The sequence below is a fragment of the Scyliorhinus canicula genome, chromosome 1 (assembly GCF_902713615.1).
Source record: "Scyliorhinus canicula chromosome 1, sScyCan1.1, whole genome shotgun sequence".
Classification (NCBI taxonomy): Eukaryota; Metazoa; Chordata; class Chondrichthyes; order Carcharhiniformes; family Scyliorhinidae; genus Scyliorhinus; species Scyliorhinus canicula.
In genome coordinates this window covers 302,169,281-302,197,120 of record NC_052146.1, presented here as the reverse complement: position 1 = coordinate 302,197,120, position 27,840 = coordinate 302,169,281, and the positions used below count along the sequence as shown (strand labels likewise).

Below are 27,840 nucleotides of genomic sequence, written 5' to 3'. Positions count from 1 at the left end.
TCCTAAACTAAATTGACCAACTGATTAAATGTTTTTATGCCTGGAGCTTCGAGAGATGCCAAACTCCACACCAGCCTAAATCTGTGAGCTGCAGACTGTGAGCATCACCACCTTCTGCTTTGCCTCAGTTGTTATTTTGCTTGCCACAAAATAAAAACGCAGTCTCCAAAATGTTCTGCCCCCAACTCTCGTCTTTGGGGTTGAATGGTTCTATTTTCAGCAAATAGCGGCATCTTTAATAGGGTCTGTACCTTTTTCTTTTGGACTTTGAGTGATCGGTCTCCTCCTCCTCTGCATTGCAGGCTTTCAACGACTGAGCCAGTTTTTTCCTCGTCGCCAGTGCGATAACGCGGGGTGACTCAATGTGGCAAGTAATAAATTAAAGGATTTATTGCCCAAGAACAACTCTATACTCTAAGGCAGGGGTGTCAAACTCAAATACACCGTGGGCCAAAATTAAAAAATCGGGACAAGTCGAGGGCCGGACTGGTTCAATGTTTTTTTGCAAAACTTATTGAAATGAACTTATTGAACCTGGAACTAATAAAGCTTAGGTTATTGCCTATAAAAACAACATTAAATATTAAATAAATAAAAAAATTAGTTGCATTTATTTCTTATTGCTTTATCTGGAGCTTTTTCAGAGTAATTTCTAATGAAAATATTTTTCCACAGGCCAACACTTTGTGATTCACACTATACCTGAATAAACTCGGCATCAGCCATATCATACGCCATAGGCGCTTCAATTGCTGGGGCCAGCTTTAATAGTAATTAGATATTATTAGGGCAGCACGGTGGCCTAGTGGTTAGCACAACCGCCTCACGGCGCTGAGGTCCCAGGTTCGATCCCGGCTCTGGGTCACTGTCCGTCTGGAGTTTGCACGTTCTCCCCGTGTCTGCGTGGGTTTCGCCCCCACAACCCAAAAACGTGCAGAGTAGGTGGATTGGCCACGCTAAATTGCCCCTTAATTGGAAAAAATAATTGGCTAATCTAAATTAAAAAAAAAAGTAAAAAAAAAAGTAATTAGATATTATCTCGTGGGCCAAAGATAATTCCACCGCGGGCCGGATTTGGCCCGCGGGCCTTGAGTTTGACATATATGCTCTAAGGGTTTTAGCAGCACAGCACAACCAAATAGATCCATTCCGAACAATGCTCTGGCTCCAACTGCCACCCTCCGACCCATGTTCGCGTACTCACTTGCTCCAATGGGCCACACTGTCACAGCTAATAGTAATGAAAAATTGGTCCCTGACTAATATACTTGGGACGTGATCAATTTTGCGAATACAGAGATAGCATATGTCAAGAAATAGTGAAAGATAGGCAATGCAGACAGGTTCCGCATTGCAGGGTGAATTGCTCAATGCAAAGGATGGCACAGTGCAATAAAGTGACAGATCAAATGCACATCTTTTATTTCTGTTATAGTTTGATCAGTACAAGTAACAAAAAGTGCCTGTGTGGGAGTATTTCATGGCAGTCACAAAACAGGCCCACAGGATCGTGCTGCCAAAGGGAAGCGGATGCATTCACTGATGTGTTTAGTTTCTTTTGAGAGCTCCTCCAGAAAAAAAGGTGATTCTTGATTAGTACTGTTACGTTGTCAAGCCCAAAAAAACGAAAATTATGTCATGGCAAACATATTATGCAATGTTTTGACTCCATGTTGCAGTGGGCTTTTTCCACTTCGCAAATAATTTATGAAGGATAATTCTCGCCTCAGTCACACACACACACACACAAACTTAATACACAGTGCAATTTATCTCACCTCAAATCCCAGAGAAAAAGAGCAACAGTCAGATACACAGTTATTTATTACAAGACAGAATGCTTAATGACACTTCTCTATGCAAGTTGGACCTCTCTTCTGGCAACTGGTTATATTAGCTCAAAAGCTACATTACTCCTCTGATCGGATATTTTGGATAGAACATTCATTTGGGAGACACTGGGAGTCAGTGGAAGGTACTGCTTATTGGCACCAGGGGGTTTGGCAGGGTATGCATTGTGCATCTAAGATCTGCTTCAACAACGACTGTCCACAAATCATGCCCCCACTCCCTCAAACATTCACACGGAAGAACTTGGGCTGGAAACTCAGCAATGCTGTCACTTTCCACTGCTTGCTGAGGTGGCCAATTTTGTCCTTGTAAAAGAGGATGATGGGCTACCTGAAGCCTGAGAAATGTGCTGCACTCAACAGTCAAACCAAATTGCATAATATACGGCTGTGGGCTTGACCCACCCGGACCACAATGGGTTTGCGTAGGGGAAGTGGGAGGGAGAAGCGGGGTGAAACTGGTGTGTGATTTGTGTTCTACTGTTGAATGAGCATACGTAGGATCGCAAAACATTACACACCTAACCCCCTGGGTGCCATGAAATGGAATGCTATCTCGCATTAAATTGTTGCAATATCCATATACAGTCAGCTACCTCACTGAAATAGCAGCAGAATTAAGAACTCGATGCACATTTCTTTAGTGTTGCCATCACAAGTGCCTTTTTAAAAAAAACCTTAGCAATGAAATTCAAGCCATTAATATTCACACCTGGCACCCAAAGCATCTCTCCTTTCCTTTCAGGTAGAAAAAATGCAACGCGATCTGCATATCAAAGTACGTGGGACGCCGATAGGGAAACAACAGGGCCTTTTGCTATGCAAGGGCGGAGTGGAGACACGGACTGGTTAGTTCTTTCGACCAGTGAAGAGGACACAAGTTATGTGTGGGCACTGCAGGAAAGGGGCTCATTCCCTCCCCGTGGTGAGCAACTGGAGAGCCTTCTGGAGATTCTGCACAGCTGTCCCTACGTCTTCATACTGTAGGGCACTGCCGGCGTACTTGCAGTACTTCTGAGCCCTGGCGTAGTCCTCCGGGGTCAGGCGAACCTCACCTGTGGAGAAAATGTTAACGTCAGTAAGGTAGTCAAAAGGACATTTCCGAGGGGTGTTCGAAATTGTGGTCTGTTTTGATAGTATAGATGGGAGAAAATTGCAAACAGTGCAGACTTGTTTAAAAAAAGGATAAAACCAGCAACTAAAGACAAGTCAATTTAACCTCTGGGTTGGACAAGCTTCCAGGAACTCTAATCTAAAACAGAATTAACAGTCACTTTGACAAATGTGGATTAATTAAAGAAAGCCAGCAAGATTTGTAAAAAGGCAAATCATGTTTAATTCAACTGATTTGAGATTTTTTTGATGAGGTAACAGAGAGGAGGGCGATTGATGTGGTGTACAATGACTTCCAAAAAGAAGTGCCCCGAGAGTTGAATCCCGTGGAAGCAAAGGGACAGTGTCACTTTGGTTACATAGTGGACTGAATAACAGGAAACAGACAACAGTGGTAGACACTTTTTTCAGATCGGAGGAAGGTTATTCAGTGGTTAGTATGAGGACCAATGATTTTCTAGATATATGTGCAGGGCACAACATCAAAAACGAGGATGATACAAAGCTGGCAAGCGTTGTAAATTGTGAGGAAGCAGATTCACACAGCCAGTAGTTAGGCTCTGGAATGCACTGTCGGAGAGTGTGGTGGAGACAGATTCACACAGCGAGTGGTTAGGATCTGGAATGCACTGTCTGACAGTGTGGTGGAGACAGATTCACACAGCGAGTGGTTAGGTCCTGGAATGCACTGTCTGACAGTGTGGTGGAGACAGATTCACACAGCGAGTGGTTAGGATCTGGATGCACTGTCTGACAGTGTGGTGGAAAGATTCACACAGCGAGTGGTTAGGATCTGGAACGCACTGTCTGAGAGTGTGGTGGAGACAGATTCACACAGCGAGTGGTTAGGTCCTGGAATGCACTGTCTGACAGTGTGGTGGAGACAGATTCACACAGCGAGTGGTTAGGATCTGGATGCACTGTCTGACAGTGTGGTGGAAAGATTCACACAGCGAGTGGTTAGGATCTGGAATGCACTGTCTGAGAGTGTCGTGGAAGCAGATTTAAAGGTAAGCTAGATAAGCACCTGAAGACAAAAAAAAAATGCAGGGCTACAAAACAAAAAAGGACTGTGAGTGAGGTTAGCCAAGCTACTCTTGCAGAAAGACAGCACTGACATGTTGGGCCAAATGGCCTTCTTCTGTGCTGTAATAATCACTGTGTTATTTAAGATAACAAATGAACAAGAAGGGAGAATATTATTAATTTAGTGGGTTATGATGATCTGGAACATTGCCTGAAAGGTGGTGAAAGCAGATTCAATAACTTTCAAAAGGATACCGGATTTCTACTTGAAAAGGAAAATTTTTCTTGGCTATGGGGAAGGAATAGGGTCTTTTGGCTAATTGTATAGCACTTTAGAAGAACCCATACCGGCACAATGAGCTGAATAACCTCCTTCTGTGCTTTTTGATGCTATTTATTAATGACTTGGAGATTAACGGAGAAAATAGGGGAAATTCCAATGACAATGCTATCAGTGAACTCCATGAAATGGCTGCAAAAATGTCCCAGCTCAAATTATTGTTCACTGCGCTGTTGTGAGAAAATGCTGAAAAAAGCCATTTATGTATTTCACCAGTTGCCCTGGCACTGGGTCTAATGTTACGTACAATGGGCTGGGCAATTAGAACAAACAGTGAGAGCCAATATTTAAAAGCAACTTAAAACAGACCCGACACCCACACGGATCTGCTTCAACGATGGCTTCAAATGTGCGGGAACTGACTTCACTAAGCTACAATCAGAATACAGAACAAGACTGAATTTATTGCTGCAATACAAAGAGAAATACTTGCATTTGCAAAGCACTTTATTACACCAAACCACAAATGCAGCTGTTTGCTCCGTGGCAGAGGGAACAGCCATTTTGCATCAGCAACACTCTGCAAACAATTAGAAGGCAAATGGATAGTTAATGTGGGAGTGCTCGTTTTATGGCCGGGGGCATGAGAGAGTGTTAGCTCCTCACCACAAAGTCACAGTAATTACATCACAAAAACACACCAGGGTGAGTTCAATGCTTTCCTTCTTGGACCAGAATCCTCAAAGCAATTGCATTTTCATAACTCAGTCCCATGTACTTCAGGTTTTGTGCATAATTTATCTGCCTGCCTTTAAGGAAACAGCACTGGACATATTTGCGCAGAAAAAGATGCCAGGAGCCACCGTGACAAAGTTATTTAATTTAGAATATAGGTTATCCCAGACAAGTAAACCAAGTATCAGTTAACTTTACTGAAGTCAAAGTGGGCACTCAATTTCTCCTTTGTCACACAAACAATAACATAGATTGGAACTCCTCAATTAGATTCCAGCCTTGACTTCACTCCCTGTATCCATTACTCTTCCTAGATAAAGCAGCTGAAGTCTTTTTCCAGATTACCATCTCAATCCTCCCTATGCATTCTTACACTATCATTCCCCACATATCTTGGCAAGACTGAATGACAAGGTGAACCATGTTTAAAAGGTTTCTGTTACTTTGCATTATGCCCTCTACCTTTTGGGTAGGTGCCTACACTGTGGCTTGGAGATGCTGGAGCATCGTGAACTTGGCCAACGTCACTGAAGAAATGAATAGCCTCTTTCGGCTTTGGTGGAAAGATGGCTGAATTCTCTGAAGCTCCTAATATTTTAATACCTTCAAAAATAAGCGTGGAATCTTTTTCCTTGGAAACCGAGTGAACTTAAAACCAAGTATTCCCAAAGGACACCCCTTTTGGTCAATGATGGATCATCATCGGAGCTTGGCACAACGTGACCTGCATCTCCTACCTATCATACTAAGGCATCACCACAGGAGTGGATCAGTTGTATTACGATTCCAGACCAGACCACAACAATGGTTAGGATATCGGACCAAAAAATGTTATATTATAATTTTGTAAGACTGTGAGAAAAGGCTACTTCACTCCAGGAGTGATTACCCAAATAAATAGGGATATGGTATATCAAAAAAACTTTATTACCAACACAGTATCAAAATAACTTTATTACACCTGAAAATAGCTTATAATTACCCTTTAAACAATACTACTCAACACAGTGAATAAATACCCATAATTTCTATCTTTATTCCCACTTAAACAACAAGAAAATAAACCATCTCAGCTCTCAATCCACCTTAAATACCAATGGCGCAGAAGAATACTTGCTTTGCAGAGTTATTCTTTGAGAAAGAGATCTCTTGACACTGCTTTCCAGAACAGATCTGACTCTGGTCCGAATCCCAGAAACTCTGGCTGCATGTCTTCATTCAGGTGATGGACGTATTAAAACATATGAAGGTGGATAAATCTCCTGGCCCTGACCAGGTATATTCAAGAACACTACGCGAGGCTAGAGGCAAAATTGTGGGAGATCTGGCTGAGATATCTGCATCATCAATTAGCCACGGGTGAGGTACCAGAAGACTGGAGGGTAGCAAATGTTGTGCACTTATTTAAGAAGAGCTGCAAAGAAAACCCTGGGAATTATAGACCGGTAAGCCGCATATCTGAGGTGGGTAAGTTACTAGAGAGGATTCTGAGCAATAAGATATACAGCCATGTGGAAAGACAGGGTTTGATTAGGAGTAGTCAGCTGGGCTTTGTGCATGGGAGATCATGCCTTACACATTTGCTAGAGTTCTTTGAAGTGACCAGGAAGGTAGATGAGGGCAAGGCAGTAGATGTAGTCTATATGGACTTCAGTAAGGCCTTTGATAAAGTTCCTCATGGTAGGCTGATCTAGAAGGTTAGGTCACATGGAATCCATGGAGAGCAAATTGGATATACAATTGGCTTGATGGGGGGAAGCAGAGGGTAATGGTGGATGGACGCTTGTGGGACTGGAGGCTTGTGTCGAGTGGTGTGCCTCAGGGATCAGTGTTGGACCCATTGCTGTTTGTTATCTAGATCAACGATTTGGATCAGAATGTACAAGGCAGTTGTCATTTTAGTGTCATCTGCAAACTCAAGAGAGTATTGGTAGTAAAATAGGTAGTATTGTAGACAGTGAGGAAGGTTATCAAAAATTGCAGCAGGGTCTTGATCAGCTGGGGAAGTGGGCCGAGAAATGGGAAATGGTGTTCAACACAGACAAGTGTGAGGTGTTGCACTTTGGAAAGTCAAATCAAGGTAGGGCTTTCACGGTGAATGGTAGGACTTTATCATGGAACAGTGGGACCTTGGAGTTCAGGTGCATGGTTCTCTAAAGGTGGAGTCATAGGTAGATAGGGCAGTGACATTTGGATTAGTGGCCTTCATCAGTCAGGACATTGAGTACAGAAGTTGAGAAGTTATGTTGCAGTTGTACAGGACATTGTACTGGAGTATTGTGTTCAGATTTGGTCACCTTGCTATAGGAAAGATGTTATTAACCTGGAGAGAGTGCAGAAGTGATTTACAAGGATGTTGCCAAGACTCAAAGGGCTGAGTTATAGGGAGAGATTGGTCAGACCGGGACTTTTATCTTTGGAACGTAGGAGACTGAGGGTGATCGTATAGAGGTGAATAAGATCATAAGAGGCATGGATCGGGTGAATGCACTCGGTCTTTTTCCCAAGGTTAGGGAATCAACAACTAGTGGGCATAAGTTTAAGTTGATGGGAAAGAATTATAGGAACCTGAGGAGCAATTTTTTTTTTTTTTAACACAAAAATACATACCGCATGTATATGGAATGAGCTGCCGGAGTAAGTGGCTGAGATAGGGACATAGACAACATTTAAAAGGCATTTGGACAGATACATGAATAGGAAAGGTTTGGAGGGATATGGGCCAAATGCAGGCAAATGGGGTTAGCTTAGATGGGCTTTTTGATTGGCCTTAGATTGTATGATTCTATGAAAAGCTGTTGTAACTGGCTTGTTTCAGCTCCTCCATGTCTACAGACAAGTCTCTCCTGCTTTAAATAATTTAATCTCTTTTAACTAACCCACAGCGAGAACAAATTGCCTTACTTGGTCTCAGCTTCAGCCAGATCAGAACTCAACTGAAAAATGCTTTCTCAAAGTGCCAAATGCCTTAGCTCCACCCAGCAATGTCATCATCTCACCAAGCTGGAAACTAGTCAACTCCCCACAGAATCCCCTTAATCAAAACAAATTTGCATCAGCCCAAGCTTTTTTACAATGGTTAATTGCACCTTTGGCTCCTAAAACCTTTGTTGTCTTTCAAACCAAGATTCTTGTAAAAATATGACTTCAGCAGTCAAACACACTCTAACCCAGGCTTTTAACCTTTATTCCATTGATAATTATAATCCAATATATCTAAAATCCTGCATTCATTACAGTCGCTCCTCAAATCTCAGATCCTCAGAAAACAAGCAACATTTCAGGGTCACTTTGATGCTTATTTGCATTTTCCAGTCAACTGATCTTCCTGATCTGAATCTAACCTGTGATTTTGATCATTATGGCAGGCCAGGGTGTAATACAAGCAGCACATCAAACCTGAGAATATCAAAAGAATCACCCTTCGGCCTCTCCGAAGACTGTAAAATTGCCCTGGACAGCAATGATTAGAATGGACAAACCTTCAGGAAGTTCCACACAGTTGCTAGTTTGCGATAAATGTGACAATTAATTAACTAATGTTCTTGCACCCCCAACATACAAAATTTCATCAATACCCAGGTTCCCAGCCCAATTCCTGATGCTGAGCATGAAGTATTTCGTCCCTTACAAGACCAAGTGGACCATTAGTTTCTGCAGAGGCTGTTATTATATGTGAGTTTTTGTAAAATTACGGACGTTAACACAACAAAACAGCTTACAAGAAGCTTTTCTTTCATTAACAATATATTGCAGTGTGAATGTATGTCTGCTTGTGACAAAAAAAAGATTATTACAAGGTAACACATAGACAATTTTTATTGAGACTCATTGACACAAATGTTAGGAAAACAAAATTAGGTTTAAGGGATTCATATTTGCATTGGTAAACATCAGAAATAAGGTATAGTTTTAAGTATGTTCAATTTAATGTTTCTTTATCTGAAAGGGTAAAACCAATAGATTCATGCTGGATATGTAGGGGTTAGTTTCAAAGTGAAGAGTAAATAGGTGGGCCAGCAGATATATGCAGTATCGTTTAGCAATTGGGGCCTCCTAAGATAGAGAAGATTTTAAGTTTTAGTTTAGCCAATTTGATTGCAGTTGGTGACAGGATCTCAGGGAGTGAATATCTCTCAACTCTGCCTAAAGAAAGACTGGATAGCACAGGAGCTGCAAAGAGCCAGGCTTCCTAAAGTATAGGATACCATCCAGATAACCAGGGAATTGTGCTAGTGTTTAAGACGACTAGAGTTACCCAAACAGAGAGCAAAATATTGCTCAGAAGAATTCAAGGAAGAGTAAAAAAAAGTGTTCCGAGTTAGAGACAATTGCAGTAACCAGAATTAAAATGGGTCAACAGCCTTCAAAGGTAAAACAAACTTATCATGCCATTTTAATATAATCCGGAAATCGAAAGTTAAAGCAATTGTGAGCAGTTTGCACAGTAGTCAAGCCAACGAACCCTTCAAGGGTTGGTGTGAAATCCTGGACTGGATTCGCTGTTAAAAGTAGAGCGGAAGCTTTGTTTAAAAGTGTAATTTGGAAAACATGATCTGGATTTCGGATAGTAAACCGCTACTGTTAAGGGATAGCAATATCATATATCATATAATTTACAGTGCAGAAGGAGGCTATTCGGCCCATCAAGTCTGCACCGGCCCTGGGAAAGAGCACCCTACTTAAGCCCACATCTCCACCCAACCTTTTTGGACAATTTAGCATGGTCAATCCACCTAACCTGCACATCTTTGGACTGTGGGAGGAAACCGGAGCACCTGGAGGAAACCCACGCAGACACGGGGGAACCTGCAGATTCCACACAGGAGACAATGACCCAAGCCAGGAATCGAACACAGGTGCCATGAAGAAACAATACTAACCACTGTGCTATAGCTAATCGGTGTAGTCTACAAACCAATAATGAAAGGGAGGTGGAAGAATGAATGCAAACAAATTAGGGCAATGAGTAACAAACGTAGAATAATAACCATGAGGGATTTCAATTATCCCTGGAAGAGGTATTAGGAGATGATTTTAAATCATGGTTTTGGGTGTGGAGTTTGGAAACTCATGTGACAATCATCTTGGGGGGATTCTGAAGAGACATCCACAAACATCACTTGGAGTTCAGCATGTAGTGTATTTTGCCAGTCATCTTGTGCTCTGCATGGAGAGTGTATCTGCCCACAGTCATTTTGTGTGTTTAATGTGACCATATTAGATTAAGATGCACTTTCAGTGTTAATCAGTGTTAATCCTAAAACCTAAGAGTAAATTCTAAGATAAGGGGATAGTAAAGGAGTATTGTGTAATAATCCAACTTTTCATGTTCAACAAATGTTTTTTCTTGTTATTAAAACTAATTAGCAGTCCTTTGATTCTTTTCCTCCACGTTTAAAAAAAAAAGTTTTGGTCTTTTGATGGGATTTTCCCGTCTGGTTATAACATCAACTGGCTTTGTAACAAAAGTGAGGGATTTCAAAACGTGGAGAAAACTGGATGCTGATTTATAATTATCTGTTGGGATACTTTTAAACGTGGAACTCAAGTTACTGGATGTTAAATAGCATCAACTGGGATGGTAACACAACATCTCAACCTGTACTTCCAATTCTCAAAGTTCTTGGAAACTACCGTATATATTCGCGTATCATGCGATCTCGCATATCATGCGACCCCTAAATTTTCGTCCCCAAAACATGATTTTATGCTATATCTCATGTATCATGCGAGTCACTTTTTTGGAAATTAATGCCCAAACTAAAACTTCCAAATGGTATCATTGTCTGTGGATTCTGCAGAGTGGATTCTGTTGTGAAAGCTGTTCGCGAATCGAACAGCTTTCCAGCTGGCTTTACTAGCGTCATTCTGCCACTTGACGTTTCCATTCATAAAAACGGCAAGTAAAACACCCGCGAATTCTGTGAATACTACTCTTCAGATTTTGACCACAGCATTCTGATGGGAAGATGTTCAGCCACTTGATGTTTCCATTCATAAAAACATGAATGGAAACGTCAAGTGGCTGAACATCTTCCCATCAGAATGCTGTGGTCAAAATCTGAAGGGTAAACATAAGCCTGGGGGCCCTAGTAACGGCGCCATGGCCGCTCCCTCCCACGAGGTACACCACGAGCCCGGTGGTGGCGGCCACCCTCAAGATCTGGGGGCAGTGGAGGCGACACAGGGGGGAAGTGGGAGGTCTGATGGAGGCACCGTTAAGAGGGAACCATAGATTCATCCCGGGGAACATGGACGGGGGATTTCAGAGCTGGCACAGGGTGGGCATCAGGCAGCTGAAGGATCTGTTTGTAGATGGGAGGTTTGCGAGCCTGAGAGAGCTGGAGGAGAAATTCGGGCTCCCCCCGGGAAACATGTTTAGACATTTGCAGGTGAAGACATTTGCTAGACGCCAGGTGGAAGGGTTTCCCTTGCTCCCCAGTAGGGGGGCGAGTGATAGGGTGCTCTCGGGGGTCTGGGTCGGAGGGGGGAGGATATCGGACATCTACAAAGTAATGCAGGAGGCGGAGGAGGCATCAGTAGAGGAGCTGAAAGCCAAGTGGGAGGGGGAGCTGGGAGAACAGATAGAGGATGGGACATGGGCTGATGCCCTGGAGAGGGTTAATTCTTCCTCCTCGTGTGCGAGGCTTAGCCTCATTCAATTTAAGGTGCTACATAGAGCCCATATGACGGGGACAAGGATGAGTCGGTTCTTTGGGGGTGAGGACAGATGTGTCAGGTGTTCGGGAAGTCCAGCGAACCATGTCCATATGTTTTGGGCATGTCCGGCACTGGAGGAGTTCTGGAAGGGGGTGGCAAGGACGGTGTCGAGGGTGGTGGGATCCAGGGTCAAACCAGGATGGGGACTTGCGATCTTTGGGGTTGGGGTGGAGCCGGGGGTACAGGAGGCGAGAGAGGCCGGAGTACTGGCCTTTGCGTCCCTAGTTGCTCGAAGAAGGATACTAATACAGTGGAAGGACGCGAGGCCTCCAAGCGTGGAAACTTGGATTAATGACATGGCAAGCTTTATTCAGTTGGAAAGGGTCAAATTCGCCCTGAGAGGGTCGGTACAAGGGTTCTTCAGGCGGTGGCAGCCTTTCCTCGACTTTTTGGCTCAGAGATAGGGTACAGAGGTCGCAGCAGCAGCAACCCGGGGGGGGGGTGGGGGGGGGGGGAGGCAACAACGGTTGTGGTGGGTTATTTACGGTTGAAATGCGGGCAAATTTGCTCGCAGTTCATGTTTGATGTTGATTGCTGCTTTGTTTGTTTTTGGGGGAGGGGGAGGGACAACGCGCGCGCGAGTTCGGGCGGGGGGGGGGATATTTGTTAAGAGGGAATATTTTGTAATATTTTATAGTTAGTTGGGGTAAATATCTTCATGTAAAAAATTCTTTCAATAAAAATTATTAAAAAAAAAAAAAAATCTGAAGGGTAGTATTCACAGAATTTGCGGGTGTTTTACTTGCCGTTTTTTCTGATGGGAAGATGTTCAGTGAATGTTTTTATGAATGGAAACGTCAAGTGGCTGAACATCTTCCCATCAGAAAAAACAGCAAGTAAAACACCCGCGAATTTTGTATCTCGCGTATCATGCAACCCCCCAAATTTAGGTTACAATTTAGGTCTTCAAAAGTCGCATGATACGCGAGTATATACGGTACTTGTTCTACAGGGCTGGTTTAGCACAGTGGGCTAAACAGCTGGCTTGCAATGCAGAACATTGCCAGCTGCTCGGGTTCAATTCCTGTACCGGCCTTCCCAAACAGACGGCAGAATGTGGCGACTGGGGGCTTTTCACAGTAACTTAATTGAAGCCTACTCGTGACAATAAGTGATTATTATTATTATTACCGGTAAATGCAAGGACACTTTCATCCGAACAGCAAGACCCTCACAAGCAGCAACATGTGGGCGCGCTGTTGGCTGACGTAGGAATGCTGGCCAGGATATTGGGTGAACACCCTGCTCTTTGTCAAACAGTGCTAAAAAAAAACAAGGCTGTGAAGATTTTAGAATTCTGCAATCAATGCAAGAGGTTTAAAACCAGAGTCCAGATTGGTGTGGAAGCGAGAAGAAAAAGGTTCAAGAATTTCTTACTTTATACAATGGTCATGTCCTGTGCAGCTACTTTCCTATACATAATTGAGCCCCTTTCATGACATGTGAAATAAAGCATTAAGCTGATGACTCAAACTTCTTACTCATTTCTTACACATTACTGCATTTCCCCAGTGATCCAAGAAACACAGCACTCTCTCTGAACTGTGGAACCACAGTACAGAAAGGAAATAAATTCTCAAAACAAATTTACAGAAGAATCCCTGCGCCTATTGACTTATAAGGATTCAATTTAAAATAATCATCTTTTGTGTTAAAATCACTCCATGGCCTTGCCTCCTTCCCATCTCTGTAATCTCCTTGAGTAGAGAACACAATCTCCGTTTCTCTATTTCTGCCCTTTTGCGCATCTTTGATTTTGATCACTCCGCTAATGTCAGCTGTGTCGTCAACTGCCTTAGCCTTGAACTCTAGAATTCCATCCCTCCTCTTCTCCACCTCCCTTTCCTCCTTTAAAACCTACCGCCTTTGACCAAGCTTTTGGTGATCTGCTCTGATCTGCGTGGGTTTCCTCCGGGTGCTACGGTTTCCTCCCACAGTCCAAAGATGTGTCGGGGTAAGTGGGTTGGCTATGCTAAATTTCCCTTGGTGTCCAAAAAAGGTAAGGTGGGGTTACGGGGAAAGGGTGGAAGTGTGGGGATAGGTTGGAGGTGCGGGCTTAGATAGGGTGCTCTTTCCAAGGCCGGTGCAGACTCGATGGGCCGAAAAGCCTCCTTATTTACTGTAAATTCTGTGATTCTGTGACATCACCTTCTGAGACCCGGTGTCAAATTTTATTTGATAATGCTCATTTGAAGCGAGTGTTGAAGGATCATTGAAGCGAACAGATCACGATCACGAACAGACTCAAAAACAACTTCTTCCCCACTGTTACCAGACTCCTAAACGACCCTCTTATGGACTGACCTGAATAACACTATACCCCTGTATGCTTCACTCGACGCCGGTGTTATCTAATTAACTTGTGTTGCTCTATTATGTATTTTCTTTTATTTCCTGTACTTTCCATGTACTTAATGATCTGTTGAGCTGCTCGCAGAAAAATACATTTCACTGTGCCTTGGTACACGTGACAATAAACAAATCCAAATCCAAGCCATGCAGGAAAGAATCAAGGCAGCAGTGTTTTGTTTATTAGGTCAATAATGAAGATATTTTGGACAAGTCACACAATGAAGAGATACAGGCGAAATCTGAGACCAAAGGAACTCTGCTGACCAAGATCACGGAGAGTTGGAATCTCTTGGGCCGCAATAAGAAATCATGATCTAAATAGTTTGATGCTGATGGGAAAGATCGATGGCAAAAGGGATTGAGGTACACAAAGAACAAACTGGATGAATGTCCATCAATGAAAATGATCCATGCCTCTGGAGCAAAATTAACATGGAGTCCATGGTCAGGAAAGCTCTTTTAGGGTATGGTAGCTGAAGACAGAAGGAGAATGTTAAATGAGTTAAATAAATGGGAGTTGTAGATTTTCTCACCACAGAATATTTATTTGTTAAGGCCAGATAATGACAATTTAGTGGCTTCGCTTTCCAAAACTGAGAGTCTGGAAGTGCTGGATTCAATCAGTTTTTCTGTATTTATCTTTTTTAATTGGCTCATCGGCACAGTATTTGTTACAGTATGGTAATGAGATGCTGTTGGAGCAATTACATTAATTATTTTCAGCAGCTAATAGGCTTTTGGAGATCCTCCCTTCCCTCCCATCCCAAAACCCCCAGGAAACTATCTATTAAACTGTCAGGAGAAAACTCGAAAATGAATAAAAGCAGAAGCTTACAGATTCATCGTGAACAGTGAAAGAGTGCTTGTATGAATGAGTGGGCCTCAATGGAAGAGTGGGGGCTGGGAGAGATAGGAAGAGGGGACACAATTTTAGTCATATGACATATGCCAACATAATTTTTAAGTAAACTTTTATTTCTGGCGACCGTAGAATAGCACGAGAGGAATGTCGAGAACCACTGAGCATTGTTTTGTTCTTGGGGCATACGTGGTGAATTATCTCCTTCACTAGCTGGGTGGGGGGAGGAACAAATGTGTTCTCAAGCTTGTAGCAAACACATGATGCTTGACTGAACGACGCAATATACTTCCTCGCGTTCAGTCTCTGCTGAATGAACATCAAAGATGATTGTCAATTTTTAAATATAGAATCAATTGCTTTCTCTTGTCAAGTCTGCAAATTTGCTTTAACGCTTTTACTCATACGTATAAGAATGTTTCTGCCCAGGTTCAAACCGGAGACCCTTCATGTTTTAGGCGAATGTGTTAATCACTGCATTATAGCTTTTTAAAAAAAAATTTAGAGTATCCAATTCATTTTTTCCAATTAAGGGACAATTTAGCGTGGTCAGTCCACCTACCCGGCACATCTTTGGGTTGTGGGGCAGACGCGGGGAGAATGTGCAAACTCCACATGGACAGTGACCCGGGGCCGGGATCAAACCCTGGTCCTCGGCGCCGTGAGGCGGCAGTGCTGACCACTGCGCTGTCGTGCCGCCCATTATATGATGTGGGTGGAGAGAGTACGCTTTCCGCTTTTGTATGCTAGTTTGTTTCTCATTTTCATGAGAACATTCCTGGAGCGGAGAAACTACAACATCTTCTTCGCAGCCTTCAGCACGTCATCGATGAGGATGAACATCTTGCCACGATAATCCTCACACCCCCATTTCTTGCCTTCAAACAACCGCGCAACCTCAAACAACCATTGTTTGCAGCAAACTACACAGCCTTCAGAACAGCGACTACGACGCCACACAACCCTGTCATGGCAATCTCTGCAAGGCGTGCCAGATCATCGACATGGATACCACCATTACACATGAGAACACCACCCACCAGGTACGTGGTACATACTCGTGCGGCTCGGCCAACGTTGTCTACCTCGTACGCTGCAGGAAAGGATGTCCCGAAGCGTGGTACATTGGCGAGACCATGCAGACACTGCGACAACGAACATACGGACATCCCGCGACAATCACCAGGCAGGAATGTTCCCTTCCAGTCGGGGAACACTTCAGCAGTCAAGGGCATTCAGCCTCTGATCTCCGGGCAAGCGTTCTCCAAGGCTGCCTTCAGGATGCACAGCAATGCAGAATCGCTGACCAGAAACTTATAGCCAAGTTCCGCACACGAGTGCGGCCTCCACCTGGACCTGGAATTCATGTTGCATTACATTCACCCCCCACCATGTGGCCTGGGCTTGCGAAATCCTACCAACTGTCCTGGCTTGAGACCATTCACACCTCTTTAACCTGGGGTTACCCCTATCTCTGGATCTGTAAAGATTTAATCACCTGCTAATGTCTGCATTCTAAGCATTGCCTGGCATCTTTGAATTTGTCTATATATATATTTCTGGAACATACCTCTTCATTCACCTGAGGGACGAGCAGTGCTCTGAAAGCTAGTGTTTGAAACAAACATGTTGGACTTTAACCTGGTGTTGTACAAATATTTCATCTTTCTGGTAACTCCTGCCTGTTCCAAACATAGTGCTTTGCACTTTGATTGGACAGTCATGGAGATTGAGAGGGAGGAATCGATGTTTGGTCAGTCCCGAGTCCCCATACGTTTTACCCAGACTTATACCATGTAGAAGACACAGTTTTGTTACAGAGTGTTAACATATCGTGGGAGACAGCAGTTATGAATGATAAGCTCAACTTAATTGGCATAGAGAATGGGCGCTGTGGCCTGTCTCCAATGATGAGAGAGACCATCACCTTCCACTGGTCAGCCCTCAACCATTTCAAGTCGGACAGCCCCTTACGAGTAAGGTTCTGACCTACCACACTCCATCTCTTCAAAGGCTGCTTGGAGCCACTGTTCATCGAGTGGTGGATAGAATTCATCGCACCAGCCAAACAAATAAAACAAATGAAAGAACGAAGATGCCAACTCTTTGATTAGCCAGCTGGAATGTCTGAACCATGCGCATGGGTTGGATAAACAACGTGCAGCTTGATAACGTGTGCAATACAACCATAATCAACATGGAACTTGATAGCCTGAACATTGACATAGTTTCCCTCCTAGAGACCAGGCTCACCGAGTGGAACATAAAACAATTGCACATTCATCTGGCAGGGTCAGAGGAAATGAGCAAGGCTTTGTTATGAGGAATTCATTACTCTTGATGATAGAACAGCCCACAACAGATTCAGAATGGGTTTTCTCCATCTGCCGCTCAACTCAAACAGCGGCAATTAACCTTATGAGTATCTATGCCACAATGCAGTGCACCACTAAACAGGCAGAAGACTAGGTCCATGGAGGAGCTTGAATATGCTGTTAGTAGAATTTCCAACGCAGAGCATCTTTATCTATTGGGGGATTACAATGCAAGAGAGGGTGCGGACCATGAAGCATGGTTGTCCTGTCTTGGACATGGTAGCTTGCGAAAAGTCTATGAGAATGGACAGAGATTACTTGAGTTTTGCTTCAAGCAGAATCTAAAAGATCAGCAGGCGGAAAGATGGGCGGCCTGGTAGCACAGTGGTAGCGCCAGGGTCCCAGGTTCGATTCCCGCTTGGCTCACATCTGTGCGGCCAGACCAGGTAAGAATGGCAGATTTCCTTCCCTAAAGAACATTAGTGAACCAGATGGGATTTTACAATAATTGATGATGGTTGTCATGGTCACCATTCCAGCTTTCCAGATTTCTTAATAGAAGTTAAATTCCACCAATTTCCATGGTGGGATTTGAATGTATGCCCTCAGAGCATTAACCTGGTCCTGTGAAATACTCCTTAGTGACATTACCACTGCACCACTACGTTTCGTGGCCAAGTTGCAACATACTTTTGGAGATGAGGATACATCTTTTTGGCAATGACAATTAAACAAGACGAGAAAATTCGAGGTGCAGCATGGCAGCACAAAGTTGTGTTCAATGAGTAGTTAGTTTTGCAACATGGAATACAGTCGAGAGTTTAACCCCTGGCGCTTTCCGTGCGTTTACCGATGGAAAAAAAATTGGATCAGTGGCACTATGGCTATGTTCAGGATTATCAGCAAGTTCGTGGAGGGGCACGGGGACTGATTATGTTGAAAAGTTAGAACACATTTTCTGGGCAAATGGAATTGCAGATGAGGCTAAACGGTGCTCAATTCTCCTGTGCGTGTGGGACAAAGACTTGCAAGCTAAGCCACAGAAACCAAGGAATAAATAATTTGCAGATTTAGTTGCACTTGTCCAGAATCACCGTTTTCCTAAGCTCTGTGATTGTCCAACGTTTTAAATTCAATAGTCATTTTCATAAGGCAGGACAGTCGGTAGCGACCTTTGTTGCTGAATTGCGTCAACTCTCTGAACATTTGGGGCAGTGTTAGACGATATGCTTCAGGACAGATTAGTCTGTGGCATTAATGAGGACAGCATACCATGTCACTTGTTCGGAGAAGCCTCACTGACTTTCAAGAAGGCTTTAGAGGTTTCACAGGGCATGGGGATGGCTGGCAACAATGCAGAAGATATTCGGAAGGCCAATGGTGGGGCATGGGCAGGTGCAGTGCATCAAGACAGAAAAGAGCCAGCAAAACAAAAAAGGCAAAAGCAGAGGATTGTTTCAGGTGTGGAGGCACATGTGATGCAAATCTTTCCAAGTTCATGGACAAGTCTGTCACAATTTCAATACAAAGGGACACTTGGCTACAAAATGCAGGAGCGCTAAAAACAAGTCAAAGGCTGGGTAGAGATCCTCAAAATCAAAGAAGCTTCAGTCAGCTACCCAAAACCTAGAAAGCACAGAGCAGGAAGAGGAGCACTCCTACAACATGTACAATGTGAGGTGCACATGGAGCCTATCTATGCTACAGTGGAGACTGATGAACAGAAACTTGAGATGGCAGTGGACACAGGAATCTCTGCGCCTGGCATCACTGAGGAGCGCTACAGGACGATTTGGGCTCTAAGCAGATGTTAGCCCTTATATACGCAGGGATCAATCTTCAGCTGTACACTGGTGAGACTATAGCATTACCTGGAACATTGGAGATGGGCATTGCATATAAAAGCCAAGAAGTAAGAGCCCGGCTCCTGGTAGGAAATGGGCATGAGCCTAGTCTTCTAGGACGTGACTGCCTCAGGAAAATTCACTTAAACTGAGGTGAGATAAAGCACACGAAACTAACAGAGGATGTCATCCAGAAATATCCTGAGGTTTTCAAAGACAAACGGTATACATTGTGCGGCACGACAGTCAAATTGTTTGTGTGTCCTCAGCCTCACTTTATCAAGAATAAGAAGTCTTACAGCACCAGGTTAAAGTCCAACATGTTTGTTTCAAACACTAGCTTTCGGAGCACTGCTCCTTCCTTCCAGTCCTCCGAAAGCTAGTGTTTGAAACAAACACGTTGGACTTTAACCTGGTGTGTAAGACTTCTTACTGTGCTCACCCCAGTCCAATGCCGGCATCGCCACATCATCACTTTATCAAGCTCAGGACAGTGCCCTAGGCAATGAAACACAAAATGGAGGAGTTGGAGCGGCTGCAAAGGATAGGAATCATTGAGGTTATTCAGTTTTCACGTTGCGCAGCTTCACTTGCACCAGTTCTTAAAAGTGATGGCTCTGTGCGCATATGTGGGGATCAGAAACGTATCATTAATCAGGTAGCTAAGTTGGATGTTTACCCGTTGCCAAGGGTAGAAGATTTGTTTTCAACCTTTGAAGGAGGAAAAGCGTTTTCAAAACTTGACATGAGTCAAGCCAACCAACAGCTCTTGTTAGAGGAGGACTCAAAACAGTGTGTCACAATCAACACCCACAAGTGTTTATTCAAATACTACCATCTGGCTTTTGTGGCATCTGTCAGTCCTGCGATTTTCCAAAGGACAATGGACAATCTGTTGCTGGGATTAGTGCCAGGAGGCAGAGCTGGTCTTGTGTAGGGGGAGGAGGGTTGGGTTCCAAGTGAACTATTCTGCACTAGAGCGACCTTTAAAAATGGCTTCCCGATCTTGGAAAAAATGAAGTGGTTGGCAGGGTGAGTTCAATCAGAGGCTGCCCCGCCAGTGTGACGACATGGGACCCGCTCCTTGCCATTTAAAAAAGAAAGTGCCCTGAGCAATATGGCGGAGAAAGCCACCGTTGGCTACGGCAGCTTCAACGGCATTTTTCCCGCCTGCTATTGGACCAATCTGTCTCTCCCTCAAACAAAATGTAAAATTCAATCATATTATGGTTGTTGCTACATAGGGGTGCCTTCACTGAGTTTATTAATTACTCTCATCCCGTTGTGCACTGCCAGGTCTAGTATAGCCTGCTTTCTGGTTGGCTTCAGAGCATGCAGCTCTAAGGAACTGTTCTGAAAACATTTAATGAACTCATCTGGCCATCTTTGTCCATCTGACATTTTCATTCTGTATGTAAATTAAATCTCCCATGATTGCAGGCGTGCTGTTCGTGCAAGCTCCCATTATTTTTCCCTTTATGCTTCACCTTGCCATGTGGTTACTGTTAGGGGTCTGTACTCAACACCGACAAGGGACTTCTTGCCTTTATCATTTCGCATCTCTATCCGAACAGTTTCCATGTTCTGGTTTCCTGAACTTAGGTCATCCCTCTCTATGCTAATACCTAATTAACTAACAGAGCTAACGCTCCACTTTTTCCTGACTTCCTGTCCTTCCGAAATATCCTGTACCCTTCAATATTCAGGTTCCAACCCATGTCGTCCTGCAGCCATGTCTCCGTAATGGCTCTCAAATCGTACTTACTTATTTCTAAATCCGCTCGCAGTTGATCTACTATGTTTCAAATGCTATATGCATTCATATAGAGTTTTTGGTTTTATCCTTTTTGTATTCTTTAGTCTCATCTGTTCATTTACTATTAGATTTGTATTCTCTATTTCTTCCTACCATGGTCTGTTTTACATTTCTGGTAATGATACCTTTCTCTTTTGCTTCGTCTCTGTTCTTTGATTTAAAACATCTTCACAAATTTGATTCCCTGCCCCCACTATTTAGTTTAAAACTCACTCTACCTCCTTACTTATGTAGCTTGCAAGAACACCGGTCTTAGCGTGGTTCAGGTATAGACTGCCCCAACAGTACAGATCCCACTTTCTTTAGTACTGGTGCCAGTACTCCACAAACCAGAACCCACTACTCGCACACCAGTCTTTGAGCCACGCGTTACAACTCCCTTAGCTGCTTTGTCCTATGTTAATGTGCACGTGGCTCAGGTAATAATGCAGAGATCATGACCTTTGAGGTCCTGCTTCTTATTTTGGTGCCTAGTTCCTCATGCTGTCTCTCCAACAATTTGTTGCAATGTGGGGCTTCTTTTCAAGTGGACAAAGAGAGGGGGTTGGGTTTGACACTAAGTTTGGGTGCAGTGCAGAGTGTTAACCAAATCTCGATAGAATGGTGCTCAGAGTGTATCATGTTCCCTTGCCAAACACGGAGACTCCCAGAAATGATCAAATACAATTACTTGAGGAAAAACTGCAATTAAGTATGGACATATTAAATTTACAGTGAAATTAAAGTTCACAGCACGTGGATTGACATCATAGCCCTTGCCTGGAGTCTGGAAGTAGTTTTAAGTTTCTCGAAATTACCTTTCCGGAGTTTATCGTCTCTGCTTTTACTTGCATCTGTTTTCTATTGGAGTGATTTTCAGTAAACGCAGCAGTCGGCTTGGTGTTGCTTTGAGGTGATGATATTTCCATCTATGCTATTAAGGACCCTTGGGTAACAATTGCCTGACTGATCTCCATCCAAAGTAATGTGACTGAAAAATCATGGCCTCTTAAGGGATTAGAGAAATAAACTTCATGGAGTAGAGTTAATTATATAGAAGAGAGAATTGGCACGGCATCTGATACCACTGATCAAGAGACAGAAGTGTATGAGCAGGTTTCTGTAAATCTCCGAACAAATCCTCGGAAGGGGGGGAAGATTTAAACTTAGGTGAAGGAATCCTGCCTCAGGAACACAATGTAACGGGGTTAAAGCAGCTGGATAAGGAAAAGAACAGAGACTCAGATAAAACAGTTCATTTCTCTGGTTAACTATCTGTCAATAGCCAGCAGTTGACAAGCGATGGTGACTGAACTTGAACCTGTGGACCAAAGAACGATCCCAGCTCACTGCAATGCTATACAGCAGTAAAAGCCTTTCACTGACGCTCTGTCAAACCACTTTACTTTGGGGATTTTGAGGGGGGGGGGGGTGCAATTCCCAGGCCTTGGAAGAACAAATGTTTCTCGTTGGAAAATCAGAAGTTACAAAATTACAAGTAATGTTGACATTCCTTTTGTTGACATTCATTTCACTGGCTTGGTGAAGTTACCAAGCCTGATGGAGTGTAGGTACGGATGGAAAAAACATTATTACAGTGCGAAAGTTACTGAAGCACTCTGGGCTCAGTGACAGTCCTTTGGTGGCACCAGATTCAGCGCACTCAGAACTTTTGCAAGTAACAATGCCCAGGTAATCAGGATTCTCCTTGAACATATGAAAGAAAGCACATGTTCTGCCTAGAAGTGGAAGGGTTGGAGAAGGGGCTGGAATGGGGGAAGAGGGCATGCCAGGAGTAATCAACTTCAGGCACAACTTAAGAAAGCTGTTCTCAATTTAGTACAATCTCCTCACGAATAACGTAGCAATCGAACAAAGGGGTATATTCCGTTACTGAAGTTGTATTATATTGTACTGCATTTGAATGCAGTATATTTTATATACTGGGGCAGCAGGGTAGCATAGTGGTTAGCACAGTTGCTTCACAGCTCCAGGGTCCCAGGTTCAATTCCCGGCTGGGTCACTGTCTGTGCAGAGTCTGCACGTTCTCCGTGTCCCGTGGGTTTCCTCCGGGTGCTCCGGTTTCCTCCCACAGTTCAAAGATGTGCGGGTTAGGTGGATTGGCCATATTAAATTGCCCTTAGTGTCCAAAACATGCTAAGCGGGGGTTACTGGGTTACGAGGGTAGGTTAGAGACGTGGGCTTCAGTAGGGTGCTCTTTGTAACGGCCGGTGCAGACACGATGGGCCGAATGGCTTCCTTCTGCACTGTAAATTCTATGATTCCATGAATACTAATTGCTTAATAGTTGTGCTAATACAGCACACGCGAATGTGTTAAAATAGTACAGAGAAAATTAAAGTGCATTTTTATATAGGAGAATTAAAGTAATGGAAATTTTTAAAATCATCAAAAGAATGGAAATATCAGGTTCATGTGAGATGGAAGATAAATCTAGACGCATTTATTCATTCCCAGTGTTAATAATTCAGTCACTATGGCTTTACTCTTTGGAACTCAATCACTCTGCTATCTACATTGCTGCTTTTACTTAAAATATTCTTCTCAGAACCGTTTTCACTTAAGCTCCTGTCACCTTCCGAACCTCTTGCATGTGGCTCAGTGCCCATTCTACGCATTGTTTTTTAGTGAAGCCTCGTGAGGTGATTGGGTGTTACAGGTGCCAGGTAAAACATACGCTGCCGTCATCTGGAGAAAGTCTCTTTATACAGTGCCAAATGGGAATTTCATATCGGCAAAACAAGATGTTCGAGATTCTGGAACTCCATGTTGGCAAGGCAGAGCTCTATCTCATTGTACAAAGGAGAGGTGCTTAATATGATATGCAAAATAATATTTCCTACAGGTGAACTGCTTGCATAAAGAATGAAGGAAAGACCTGCATTTATACAATGCCTTTCATAACTTCAAGATGTCCAGAAGTGCTGTATGGCTAATCAAGTCACTGTTGTAATGTCGAAAATATGGCAACTAATTTCCACACAGCAAGGTCCCACAATCAGGTAACGTGATACTGTAATGCCCAATTATGCTTTTACGTATTGATAGGTCCCTTTGAAAAGGGTCTCACCTACTGTCCCTGTCTACAACTCCAATAAATAAGCTGTTCCTACTGTGAAGGCAAGCCGTAGCACACTAATAATAATCTTTATTAGTGTCACAAGTAGGCTTACATTAACACTGCAATGAAGTTACTGTGACAATCATGGAAGCCTTGGATGTTTAGAAAGAGTGAGATCACCTTCTGTTGACTGTACTGAAGGCTAAACTCTCCTGGCTAATCTGTGCACATACAATGGTTTGGAATTAGTTCTGTAACTGGGCCCCCCAATCGCTGGCTATCAGTAGAAAAACATTTCAGAAATCTAACAGTGTTTCGCAAACAACTTCAGTCCGTTCAAATTCAAAATACTCAGAAAAGAGTGAACTTAAATAGTTGAAAAATATGAAAGAGAACTGGCACATTGTGGAAGGTTTTTAGGCTCTCACTTGAAGTAAATGTCATTCATTGTTTTGGTCAGGTGGACTGATTGTATTCATGGTGTAGTGGTTATTGCATTCGCCTCAAATGCTAAAGGTTCCCAGCTCAAAATCAGGCAGAAACATCTCCAAATGCCTTTCATTTCCATGTAGGGAAAAGTTCCATAATTCATACTTTTGGCAGCACAGTGGTAGTGGTTAGCACTGCTGCCTCACAGCACCAAGGACCCGGGTTCAATTTCAGCCTTGGGTGACTGTCTGAGCTTGCAAGTTCTCCCTGTGTCTGCATGAGTTTCCTCTGGGTGCAATGGTTTCCTCCAAAGATGTGCAGGTTAGGTGGGTTATGGGATAGAGTGGGGGAGTGGGCCTAGGAAGGGTGCTCTTCAGAGGGTCCGTGCAGACTCTGTGGACCGAATGGCTTCCTTCTGCATTGTAGAAATTCTCTGGTCTATTCCAATATACTATTATCTACTGACACGTAGAGAGCAGATTCTGAAGAAAATCATGTGAAAGTTTTCCTTTTTTTCAACATAACATAATTTAACAATCTGTGACAAACATGTCAAAAAGATTTGTGAGAATGAATGCACTTCATGCAAATCTCAACCAGATTTCATAGAATAAGGAAGATTATTTGTAATACAATCTCCTCTTCAAACTTTTAATTTGCAACAAATAAATATGTACTGCCAAGAGAGGACATCACGTATGAACGTTACGTTGGTTTTTCTTTAAATTAAGGGGCACAAATGTAATTATTGCAGACAGCAGGCACATTTGGCTGAGATACCTGCTCGAGTGCTGAGTAGTGTTTATTTTGGTGCTTATAAGGCTGCGCAGGCGATAAGAAAGGCTTAAAAGTGGCAAGGTTGACTTTAAATTAGCCAAGTCAATCCAATTGGGAAGAATGAAGAACAACCTTCCTTTGGAAACTGAGAGGAATGTCATGGGGCAAGCAGACTGAATATAGCTCTGTCCAGAGCATTTATTTCCTTTCTTTACAAAATGCATATTAAATAACGATTCCAATCCGAAACCCCCTGATTATTAAACTCTTAACTGGCCTTTGGTGAGAATGAGTAACCATTTCTAAAACCTGTGGTACATTTGCACCATTTAGCCTCGCTCATACAATCATGCATGAATCTCCACAGATCCACTTTGAAGAAAGATGTAAACTGGAAACCTGATTGGACCTGTCATTGTATCACAGATATGCATCACAGTTTAATGCACAGAATCCCTACAGTGCAGGAGGCCATTTTGCCCATCGAGTCTGTACCAAACCTCTGAAAGAGCACCTTACACATGCCCACTCTACCACCCAATCCCCCTTACTCCATAACACACCTAACCTGCACATCCCGGGACACCAAACAGTAATTTAGCATGGCCAATTCACCTAACCTGCACACATCTTTGGACTCTCACTTGCTCCCTCTTGTTTTCCTTTAAAGTGGATGGCATGGTGGCACAGCGATTAGCACTGTTGCCTCTCAGCACCAGGGACTCGGGTTCAATTCTGGCCTCGGGTGATTGTGAGGAGTTTGCACTTCATCCCCGTGTGTGCGTGGGTTTCCTCCGGGTGCTCCGGTTTCCTCCCACAGTCCAAAGGTGCCGGTTAGGTGCCAAATTGCCCCCGAGTGCACAGGGATCTACAAGGTAGGTGGGGTTATGGGGATAGGGCTGGGGAGTGTGCCTAGGTAGGGTGCTCTTTCAAAGGGTTGGTGCAGACTCGATGGGCCGGATAGCCTCCTTCTGCACGGTAGAATTCTGTGGTTCTAAATCTTTTATGTTTTTTTCCAGTCAAAAAACTATCACCAATTCTATGTGAAAATGGAATATTAAAAGTAATTTTTTTTTTAAAACAGAGAAAAATATTTTCACTCTGTTACTCAGCTGCCATTTATAGTTTTGTTCCAGTTAGATCTTCTGTTCAATTTTGAGAACAAAAGAAACATAGGAAGGTCACCGAGAATCAAAGCCACCATTCATGGTTTGGTTGTGTTCCCTTCCCCAGAGTTAATGAGTTTGCAATGAAAGAGACCCAAAGACTATCAAAGTGACCATGTAACACATTTGGTCTCACTTCAATAAGTCCTCTCAGCTTCTTGTCTATAACTGTTTTTTTGTTGTGGGTCACAAGAGATTTAGATTCCAGGAATCCAATTGCTGTGTTTAGTTTATGCTAGGAGAACCATTGACCGTAACCCAGTGGCAGACTTTAAAACAAAGGTAACGCTGGTCTACGAATCTGCTGCCAACTAATTTAATAGCCAGGTTTTGGCTCGCAAAGACTGAATTAATATCTGGAGCAACTGATGACATTGATAACTGACTCTGATTACACTGGTGAATTCCTTTGCTTCACAAAAGTGAAATAATGGAAAACGACATGGTTCGACAAACAAATTAAATGCTTTAAAAGAACAATCAATGCAAAACTTTAATTGATAAGTGTAATAAACACTGGTCGGGGTTGAGTGCTATTAGTGAGGTTGATATTGTACTGTCTTACAAGATTACGCAAAGAGAAGACAGGAAATGTTGTAAAGGAAATACATGTGGTGTGCAAAATGAAAAACCTTGAGGACATATCGGCCTTACCTACTGTATATGTCCTCACATCCTGGAACATCCTCAAACCGATATATTATCCAGGCTAGGTTTTGGCTATTAATATCTTTGCACAATGCTCTCAAGGCTCAATCTGCCAGAATAGGTGCATGTTAAAAAATGCATCAGCCAGGTATAAGACTGCCTGTAATAGGAAAGTTGAAAGTTCCTACAGCAACAACTTATATTGATATCAGTCCTGGAGGGCAACCAAAAAGACACAAAGCAAATAATGCTGGAAAAACCCAGCAGTCAGGCAGCATCCATAGGGAGAGATACTGAGTTAACTTTTCAGGTTGAGTGACTTGTCATCAGATTTCGGTTCTGATGAATGGGGAGGTAATGGCGTAGTGATATTGTCACTGGACTAGTAACTCAGAGACCCAGGGTAATACTCTGGGGTCCTGGGTTCAAATCCCACCATGGTAGATGGTGAAATTTGAATTCACTAAAATCTGGAATTAAAAGTCCAATGATGCCCATGAAACCATTGCGGATTGTTGTAAAAACCCATCTGGTTCATTAATGTCCTTCAGGGAAGAAAGTCTGCTGCCCTTACCCGGTCTGGCCTACACGTTACTCCAGACCAACACAGCGATGGGGCTGACTCTTAGCTGCTTCCCACTGAAATGGACTAGCAAGTCACTCAGTTCCAGGGCAATTAGGGATGGCCCACAAATGCTGGTCCAGACAGCGACGCCCACATATCCAAGAACAAATTTTTAAAAAGAGACACTTGACCTGAAACATTAACTCTGTTTCTCTCCATAGATGCTGCCCGACAGGTGCAGTATTTATAGCACTTTTGGGTTTTGATTTCAGATTCCCAGC

At 43.2% G+C, this 27,840-nt stretch overlaps 1 protein-coding gene across 2 annotated transcripts in view; it reads right to left on the bottom strand.

The window, feature by feature from the left end:
* Window positions 1-1,398: 1,398 nt before the first annotated feature.
* Window positions 1,399-27,840, bottom strand: part of vta1 (vesicle (multivesicular body) trafficking 1) — a 172,061-nt gene continuing 145,619 nt past the window's right edge. For both annotated transcript variants that reach the window (XM_038816597.1, XM_038816588.1), the window contains one exon: window positions 1,399-2,905. In XM_038816597.1, coding sequence (XP_038672525.1) covers window positions 2,760-2,905 — 146 coding nt within the window. In that variant the 3' untranslated portion in view covers window positions 1,399-2,759. The remainder of the gene's footprint in view (window positions 2,906-27,840) is intronic.